This window comes from Thunnus albacares, chromosome 21 (assembly GCF_914725855.1).
Source record: "Thunnus albacares chromosome 21, fThuAlb1.1, whole genome shotgun sequence".
Lineage (NCBI taxonomy): Eukaryota > Metazoa > Chordata > Actinopteri > Scombriformes > Scombridae > Thunnus > Thunnus albacares.
The window spans coordinates 4,978,514-4,988,748 of record NC_058126.1 but is presented as its reverse complement, the minus strand read 5'-3'; the positions used below and the strand labels follow the sequence as shown (position 1 = coordinate 4,988,748).

Below are 10,235 nucleotides of genomic sequence, written 5' to 3'. Positions count from 1 at the left end.
TTTTTTTGTAAACTGTGACGGAAATTTTAAAGTTTTCGGGCATTTTTTTCTTTCTTCACTTTATTGTTTATTTTTGTAATTAAACTTTTTAACTTATTGTTCATTTTCATTTTAGTTTTTGGCCTTTTTTGTTTTTGAACTTGTTTTGTAAAGCACTTTGAGCTGCATCTTTGCATGAAAGATGCGATACAAATAAAGTTATTATTGTCATTTTTCAATACAATCAATCAAGATAATAATCTGCAGATTAATAGATAATAAAAATGACACCTTCAAAGGTTTTTGTCTGACCAGCAGTCCAAAACCCAAAGATATTTAATTTACAATAATATAAAACAACAGAGAGTAGGAAATCATCACATTTGAGAAGCAATTTTGCTTGATAAATGACGTAATTAATTAGATGTATAAAAATTGATTAATCATCATTTCACTGTAATTCCAAAATCTATAGATGGTGGCAAGAATTTAGTTTGGAAAAAAGGTCAGATTTTGACATTTAAAACATCTAGTAATAATAGCTGTGATGCTTTTTATATGAATTGATTAGCTTGTTGACAAGACAATGAATCAATTCCAGGTTTGATCGTTTATCATGAAAAAAAATACTTGTTGATTTAAGATTCACTAAAGGTAAAGATCACATCATTATGTAGTGAATACTTTTGAGTTTTTGGCCTTTTATCAGTAAGAAAATGAAGGATACTCAAGGCTGTTTTAAATGATTAATCAAAAGAAATTCCAATCGGAATATGAATCAATAATGCAAACACAGTCTCGACTCCGTCTGTACGCCTGTCAGTCAGTCAGTCAGGATCGCAGGGGTGTGAGCGTCAAGGTCATCGGGTTCATGTGTCCCTTTGATGCTGCCAAATCGTTGTCAGACATCACATGGGTGCGTTTTTGTTCAGCCATGTGCTACCACCAAAACAACCAACCCCCCCCCACCCCCCCCTCTTCCTCCGCTACACACAAAAACACACAAACACTCACCAACACTTTGTTTGTCTGACCTACATTTTTACAGACACAAACCCAGAGGAATAAAAAACAACTTATTTATAATTAGCCGACTAAAATAAAAAAAAGTCTGCAGTATATTTTAATTATCTTTAATACAGCAATATAATATATCACTTTCTTTTGAAATACATTAAAAGCATCTGTCAAGAAAATATTCTGTGAATATGAATCCACAATACATTCATATCTTTTAAATACAAAATGAAAATATATATTGTCAGAGGATTTAAAAAAAAAAAAAAAGAAAAGAAAAAAAGAAAGAAAAATCAGCTTTTTAACAGCTGCTATCTTCTCAAACATAATCCAGAAATCGAAAAGTAAATTCCAGGAATGAGTTAATGGTCAAATAAGTTTAAAAAGCATGAAACAAAAAAAAAAAAACAAAAGAAGCAAACATTTAAAAGCAGGTTTTAAAGACGGACAGAAGGGGTGACACTCATTACAGCTGTAAAAACTGGACTGGACAGAGCATGCTCACTGGACCACTTTTAATCCAACAGATGTTGAATATTTGCAAGCGTGGAGGGAAAAGATCCTGTAAGCACCTCAGAATTACAGTTATACAAGATAAAAGATTCACATAAATAGAATAAATGGCTGCTTGGTGCAAACACACAGCGATTCGACAGATTCGGACTTGATCCAGTGTTGTCATGACAAAAACATGAATATTTATGAGATAACAGTTTCATACACAACAAATAAATAAGTTATCTGACTTTAAACTATCTGCAGATTTACTAAATATAGTTCTCCCAATATATCAAATACAAACAGCTGGGTGCAGGTTCCTTCATAGTTAAGGGAGGTATTATCACACAAAGATCAGGCAACAGGTTCACAAGGATTTATGTAATAACACTGTGGTGATTTCAGTAACAGCGTTCAGATTTTGTAATGCTTTTGTCAGAATCAACTAGTCAAACAATTCAATTTTTTCAGTGGATAGAAACGTAATAATGAACAATTTGGATAATAGGTAAATTTTATCAAGGAAAATGTCACATTATCTACTTTCTGCTTTTTAAAATTTAAGAATTTGCTGCTTTTATCTATTTTATAGTGTCATAAATTGAATATATTTGGGGTAAGGGACTGTTGGTCAGATGAGTGATTCGGACTCTGGGGATTTATCTATTTTAATCTATTTCCTGACATTTTTTACATTAAATGATTGATCATATAAAAAAATGGAATAGATTAATTGAGAATGACAATAATCGTTAGCATCAGCCTTATCTTAAGTCACTCAACAAACCCAAAAAGTGATGTGTCCAATCAATGCTTAGCAACTGTTACTAAGCTGTCAAGCTAACGCTACTCAATATGGAGTGATATTCCATATATGAAAAATTTGAAGGGTGGTGTCTTTTTTTATAGCCTTTCAAAAACCAAAAACATAAGAGCATAAGCACAAGAAAGTGACTAAACTGTACTTATAAAACAGATAGTTCCAGTCTTTGATCATGATTGGCTGAACTGTGTTTGAAGTCACTGTAAAATACTCTGTAAACACACACACCTGTGACCGCTATCAGTGTTTAGGCTAACGTTAGCGGTTCTGTCCTCCAGCACTCCCAGCCAAACTCGTTACGTTGCCCTCATCCTAAAAACTCTTTCCTCTTGAAATGTTAAAGTTGAAACTGTTTGAAAATACTAACAATAAAGCATAAATCTAGCTAACTGCCTTATTTGTCCATTTGCGCAAGCTAAGCAGCTAAAGAGGGTGCTATCAGAACGAAACAAGTCTGATCTTACATTTTTAGGTATCATGCTTATACTAGGACTAACTAGCTTTACAGTGCAACTCAAGAATAATGCAGCTCCTTTATTTCTGTCATATAAATGGGTCAACTGGTGACTTTTTGCTTGGCACATGCAGCGTTAGCATGATAGCATGTATGCAGCCATCAAGTACATATTTAGGAGCCTTTTACATGATTTTTGCTTTAAAAGGAGTTAGCTTGAAACATTAAAAAAATCAGCTGGACATGGTGTTTTCAACCAACCATGTCCTAGCTGTAGCATTAGCTTATGTCCTAGCTGTAGTGTTAGCTTATGCTAGTTAGCTGAAGTTAGCAGTTTTCATTTCAGCTGAGAAAATCCACCGTCGCTAGAAATGTTTAAACATTTTTTTGAAAAAAAACAACTAAATTTGGATGGTTAATTGGCCACCATTACCGTTGTAAACTTCATATGTGCGAGAGCAGAAAGCTTGACAGACGTAGCAACAGTAACTAAGGAGGGAGGGGCTTACAGGAATTCATGCTGTTACCGCGACAACCACGATGTTATTACAAAGGCTGTACTGAATTTAAGATATAAACCGTTAAAATCTCCGGGCGTACCACAAGCTCATGCTGTTCTGTCAAATCCTGTGACACAGATTTATTTTAATACATAATTTCCTTGTCAGCAAAATATTCAGCTATATAGACAAATTTCTAGAAATACGAGCAAAGAGTGAACACCGCAAACCCGACAACAGCATCTTTAGTGTCTCACAGGAAAGCATCCAGCAATACGAACTGCAGCAAAGAGAAACAGGCGGGCAGACATGATGCAGCCTGCTGAAATTTCTGGTATTTGATCAAAAGCGCTGGCAGTCTCTGCCTCACAGTGAATATGGGCTGCACATTTAGTTAATGGCAGTGCTGCCTTCCTGTCCGGAGGGGCGTCCCGCTAATATGAGGCTGGAAAGTCACCAATCAGGGATGTGAGTGTTGGGTTTTATGGTTCAGATTTAGAGCTCCCATTTGATTCTTGACAAAGCTGACCGTTGTTTTCCTGCTCACATCCTTCATAACACCAGCTCAGGTACGAACCGCCCCTCGCTCCGCTGACCCTCAGGCTTCACAGCAGCCAGAGGATGAGAGGATGAGGAGGCAGGCAGAGTCAGAGACAGCGGACTGGTGGAGGTGGGTTTCAGGGTTTGACCTCAGTGGCCGGCTCCGTGGCGGGCTCTGTGGCAGGCTCTGGGCAGGCCTGGGCTGAGACGGCTGCAGGTTGGGCCAGAGTGGAGAACCAGGAGGACATGGCTGACTTGGCGCTGGTTAACGCTCCACCCACTGACTGACCTGAGAGCAGAGGTGAAGAATAGCAAGACTTTACTTACAAAGCAGGACCTTTAGGACATTTTCATATAAATAAATATCTCTTCCTATTTCTGTTGTTAACTGACGACATGAAAGAAAATCCAAGAAAGATTGTGACTGTGCTTGATTGATATTTAACTCACTCTGCTTTAAGCTTTGTTGCACCTTTTAGGGCAGAATGAACTACACCTTTGTCACTGGGTGCACTGCATTTGGCCATGATGGCATGCTGGTTGTTACATAGCAGCAAAGGAAGGAAAATGGGCTTAAATGGAGTGTCCGTTGGGTTTTGGAGTGCACCAATTCTATATTGTCCCCCCAAGCTTCATTTTTATTGATGTTTTCAGGCAAAAAGATTGAATTGACACAGGAAACATAATACTTGTCTCTTAACTCTGTAATGGGTCACATATTATAGGCACATACTGTATATATGTTATCTGTTTTTTTCTCCAGTATTTTACATATTGATCACATCTTAAAGATAAAGGTACATTTCTCCATACAATTTATTTAATTGATAATTGCAGTCCAGTCGTCCTTTGTTGGGACCAAAAGTATTTAAAATACATCCATGCTATGAGTTTATCCTGGATTTTGTCCAGGTATAATGTGACAAAAAAGCAATTTTCTATTCTAAAATGTCCATTATTTCTTTATATATGAAAGAAATTAAGATGGTCAGCCTTTTTTTTTTTTTAAACTATTGAGTCACACAATTTCAGTGCTGAAACACTGCAGTAAAATGAATTAATCTGCACCAAAGATGTGAACAAAATTTAAAAAATCAGCATAAAACTTAAGTAGTTGAAGTAACTTTAAGTCAGCTGGCTGAGAGAGCAAGATGTACCTTGATCTTTATTTTAATCAAAGATCCAACTTTCCATCACAATATCTCAGAATAAGAGAAAATATACAACAAAAACTGGTCCTAAAGCGTAAATACCAATCAAATTCTGTATCTCTGACATCGATTAGTAGATAAATGGAGAATCAATTGACAATTTTCATAATTGATGAATTGTTTGCTGCTTCCAGCTCCTCCAATGTGATGATTTGCTGCTTTTTTCTGCTTTATATCATTGTTAACTGAATATCTTTGGACTGTTGGTTGGATGAAACAAGACACTTGAAGATGTCACTGAGGACTCTGGGAACTTGTGAGGGGAAATGACACTGTCCTGAGTAAGAGCAGCATCATCAAACATGAGAGTGTCTATGTCTTCCCTCATTTCTGGTTAAACTTGGGGATTATTTTCTGTGCTTTCTTACCCACTGCCTTCCCCGTCTGGACCACGCTGCGGCTGGTGGTCATCATGGCGTTTCCGATCTTCTTCCCTCGCTCGCTGTTCTGCACTGAGCTGCAGTGGACATGAAAGGGGAGGGGTGTGGAGGGGGAGAACAAGATGTTAACAAATCAGAAATGCACCTCTCACCTCCCTGCGTCCAGTGTGACATTGTAGGAATTCTTTGTCCTTTCCAAGAAACAAACCACACAAAAGTGCCACTGCTAAATGTTGCGCCAACCTGTTAGAGGGAATTACGTAACGGCAGAGAGGCTGAGCAGCAGTCACAGGTGGTGTATCTGATGTTCGGAGCTGACCTGAGAGCGGAAACGACGAGGCTACGTTTCACAACAAATGGAGAGCTAAATGTAGCCCCGTCTGGCTTTATCTGACCAGCGGCCTGGTCCGAGTCCAACATGCAACCTTTCACGTGGATCCCAGCTGACCTGACATTCAGCGGGAATCTCACTCTGTATCATCTGGGGGCAAACAGCAGCGTTGTTTAAAAAGACGATGCGGACACATGTCAGCAGCTGCCGAGCACAGACGTCTGTCAGTCTAACACTCGAAACCTTCACGCCTTCTAATGAGCCAATTATTTCATCTGAAAATAAACTCTGTCGCTGTGAATTTTTTTACCACAGTGCAGCTGCCTGTAGTGGATTGTTACCTTTGAGGATCACAACAGAGAGCCGTCACGAGTGGCAATGAGGAAAAATGCTTCCATTTTTAAAACGTGACACATGTTTTCTTTGTTTTATCAAAAAGGACAAGACGGATCTGTCCACAAATGCGGCAGAGGAACACACTTCTGCATCTTCAGTGGTGACCTGATGCTGCAGTAGAGGTTTTAACTAAAAAGCTAAACCAATAAACTCATCACAAATCTTTGAACAATACCGCCTTTTTGCTCCCAATGCTTTTCTCTCCATGAAGATCGATCCCTCTCTGACTCACCAACAACCTGTTTCAACAGGAATTACTTCACATTAAGGACACCATGAAGACACCATTTTATGGGATCTTTAAAGTAAAAACGAGCAAATGATTTTAGTTATATATTAACCAAACATTATGCCATCTGCATGGTCGAATGAGAGTGAGATTAGAAGTGTGTTTAATACGAAGCTAGTGTTAGGAGGCAATTAGCCTAGCTTAGCATAAAGACTGGAAGCAGGGGGAAACAGCTAGCCTCTAAAGCTAATTAAGATGTTGTATCTCTGTATCTCCACAAAAAAACAGAAATGTAAATATGATAATTTGTGGTTTTATGGGTAGTTACATCCTGGAACAACAGTGTATCCATCCACCAGTTGTCTCGTAACTTCATGGTGACGACCAGACTCTTGGAAGTTTCTGGCTGCTGTAGTTCTGGCACATAAACTACAAATTGTTGTTGTTTTTATATTTTTTATGTGTGTGTGTGTATATACAAGCTAAACAATCAAGACTCAACATGTTATTTAGTGAAATTTAGCTGGTAGATTTTTAACAATTGGGCAGAGCCAGGCTAGCTGTTTCCCCCTGTTTCCAGTCTTTATGCTAAGCTAAACTAACCACCTCCTTCCACTAGTTCCATACGTGACACCAGACATGACAGTCATCTCTCTCTCTCTCTCTCTCTGGGAAAGGAAGCGAATAAGTGTGTTTCCCAAAATGTTGAACAATCCCTAAAAACAGAACAAGTAAATACCAGATGATTAGAGCTGCAACGATTAGTTGATTAATTGATTGATGGTTGCAGCTTCTGAAATGTGAGAATTTGACGTTTTTCTGTGTCATACATGATGGTAACTGACTTTTTTAGGATTTTGGACTGTTGATCAGACAAAACATGACATTTGAAGACGACACCATGAAATCATAGTAATTTTGAAAGACAAAACAATTAATAAACGATTAATTGAGAAAATAATCTGCAGCCCTACAGATGATACGAGTAAAAGAGACATAAAAACATGAAATGAAAACCAATGAAAACATGAGCAAAGCTGCAGTTTAACATTGGTAAAAGCATTTTTTGGAAGATTCAACCAGATTGCAGAAAAAAGCTAAAAGGAAGAGACAGAAACTAGTCGATGACAAGGGTAAAAACTGATACAGAAGTCTTGCATCTAAAGGGACAAATGGGGTTGAAACACGAGGTGAAAATGACAGATTGCACCTTTAACATGATGCTCACTCCTTCCTAATTATTCAATGACAGAATTAAATCGGAGCCACTGACAGAGTGGGAAAAAAATCTGGTTTGTGGTTAATCTAAAACAGAGCTGCAGGACATCTAGTCTGGATATGAAACCTAAAACCGAAGAGAAAGTGAGAAGTGTGTGTGTGCTGCTGGCATGACTGATGTCATTCATACACACCACAGACAGATACGGTGTTTATCTGACCGCAGCATCAACATGACACCGCTCTCTGCAGAACGAGCCCGGCGGAGCGTGAACTGGCACCGTGACTCGCTGCCACTGTGGCGTCTCAGAGTCAGACAGCTGTCCTGCAGCGCCATCGCTCACGGGATACCCAGCGGATCCACCAAACAAGCTGCGGTTGCCATAGCGCTTGTTGCTAGGATCAATAATCCAGGTCCACAGCCTGCACGTCCACCAGGAATCTGTCCTCGCTGTGCCAGCTTCCTTTTGTGCTGAGATACTGAGCGTGTTTTTAAAATCACTCAGCTTAAAGCCAGTAGGTGTAGAATATTGTGTTTATTCTGATGGCTTACATTTTTATTTGTATCAAGATCAGACAATCTCTCAGCCTTGCATTGCCAATCTGGTACCTCTCAGTTCATTTTCGATTTACGAGGGACGTTATCAATGGGCAAGTGGGCAGCTCCCAGTCTGAAAAGTGAAGCCAATGTGGAAGTGCCTTAACCATGCATGCTTTATAATGGCCAGCGGGGGGGCAAATCCATTGGCTCCAAAAAGAAGTCAGATTGTATAGAAGTCTATAAGAAAATGACCCTACTTCTCACTTGATTTATTACCTCAGTAAACGGTTTCCCAATGATTTTAAGGTCTCAATCACTAGTGTAAAGTGTTCTTCAATACAGCATGATGTTCATTTTGTAAATTATGGCCCCGTTTAGAGTAAAATAGATGATAAAGTAGGGTATGCTTTAGGGCATGGTTACCTTGTGATTTACAAGTCACTACCACGGCGACAACGCTGACCATGGTGTAACCGCAGATTCAGATTCAGATTCAATATAGGCGTAGCTGCCACTATTTCACAGTGTGTTTTCAGTTCATGAAAGTTAACTGCAACATTTTGGTCACCTAAAAAGGTTTTATTCAGTGTTCGGTTGTACAAAAGGACGTGTTGGCTGTTCACTTTTTCCAGTGAGTACATTTTGTTTTAATGGTTTTAGACCTGTTTTTTGCTAGCTAAAATTAGCATTAGCATTATCACAGTTAACCATAGACTGTAAATGCACAGTGCTAACCATGTTAGCAGCTAGCGCTGGGGTCAGGTCCACCCTCTCGTCCAAATATGGTCACAAATTCAAAATGGGGACAGTCAAATCGCTAGACTCAAGGCCTCAAAATGGCAGTCCACAAACCAATGGGTGACATCACAGTGACTATGTCCATATTTTTTTTTACAGTCTATGTCAAAGGGTGAAAACCAAAATGCCTCTGGATGCAATTGGATAGACCTACAACCAATCAGAGCAATGAAACATGTGACATAGCACTGAGCAACGTAGCACCTCTGTACAGATAAACGGTTGTGATTGGCCAGACCTGGGCCAGGTCAGCTGGAAATCTGTCTTAGCAAATAAAACATGAGCTCGCAGATTTGTCTAGTTCCCAGGCTAATAATCCCCCAGAAAATACAATACCCATAAAATACAATGTATTGTAGGTGGTTTATGTGTGTTTACCACTGGGGGGCACAAAAGTCAGATATTTTTAAATTCTGCACATAGTGGCTTTAAAACTTTAAGTAGTTATTTGCGCTTTGCAACAGTATAGTCGTAATAAATAATAATATAATAATAATATAAATAATGCATAATCATATAAAATAATAATAACCAATAGAATAATTAAATAAATAAACAATCAATAGTAGGAATTACCGTAATATTACTGGTCAATGCTTTTCATATGTTGAGACTTCTGGCTTTCATCACTTATTTCTCAGGCTTTACAATATTTTAAGACAAAAACTTTTTGCAAATTGAGATTTTATCATGTTTTAATTCCCACTAATTGCCAACAAAGCTCTGTAACACGTACGTGTATATTCCTGAGGTCTAACAGAAGTGTTGAATGCATTTCCTTCCTCATAAATAATTTGCAAAGCTAATTTTTAAAAAAAACTATTTGTTCGCTAGCAGTCATACCCTTCCCTGCCTTTTACTGGTGCATTGCCAAGTTTCTTGGTACGTTACAGCTATCAACCGTCGACCAATGGAAAAACATTCAGCGGGAATGTGTGTCATGTTTCCCCGAGCGCTCGTACACAAATGCGTTCTCAAGCTCAGCCGTTTGATCCAAACAAAATGGAGACTCGCTCATAAAAACATTGCTCAATGGAATTAACTAGTGGTCATATTCAAAATGTACAAGTTAAATGTAAACTTAATGCTATTATCTTATTTTTTTATATTAATTTATGTTCTCCATGTCTTTTGTATCCGTTTTTTATGCTGAAACATACAACTTAAAATCAAAATCTACTCTTTAAAGTTTGTTAACAGAGTCTTTATACTGAATTTTCACATAAAAACACAAAAAAATGATTTGATTTGAACAAACTCTTCCATAATGTATCTGAAATACCTCAAAACTGGAACTACCCATCTGAGGCTTCAGATTCA

General features: G+C 38.2%; 1 protein-coding gene across 1 annotated transcript in view; it reads right to left on the bottom strand.

The window, feature by feature from the left end:
* Window positions 1–1,096: 1,096 nt before the first annotated feature.
* The window catches only part of avl9 (AVL9 homolog (S. cerevisiase)), a 35,602-nt gene continuing 26,463 nt past the window's right edge, over window positions 1,097–10,235 (bottom strand). The window contains exons 15-16 of the mRNA XM_044339363.1: window positions 5,391–5,479; window positions 1,097–4,100 (exon numbers count right to left, since the gene is read on the bottom strand). Coding sequence (XP_044195298.1) covers window positions 3,949–4,100; window positions 5,391–5,479 — 241 coding nt within the window. The 3' untranslated portion in view covers window positions 1,097–3,948. The remainder of the gene's footprint in view (window positions 4,101–5,390; window positions 5,480–10,235) is intronic.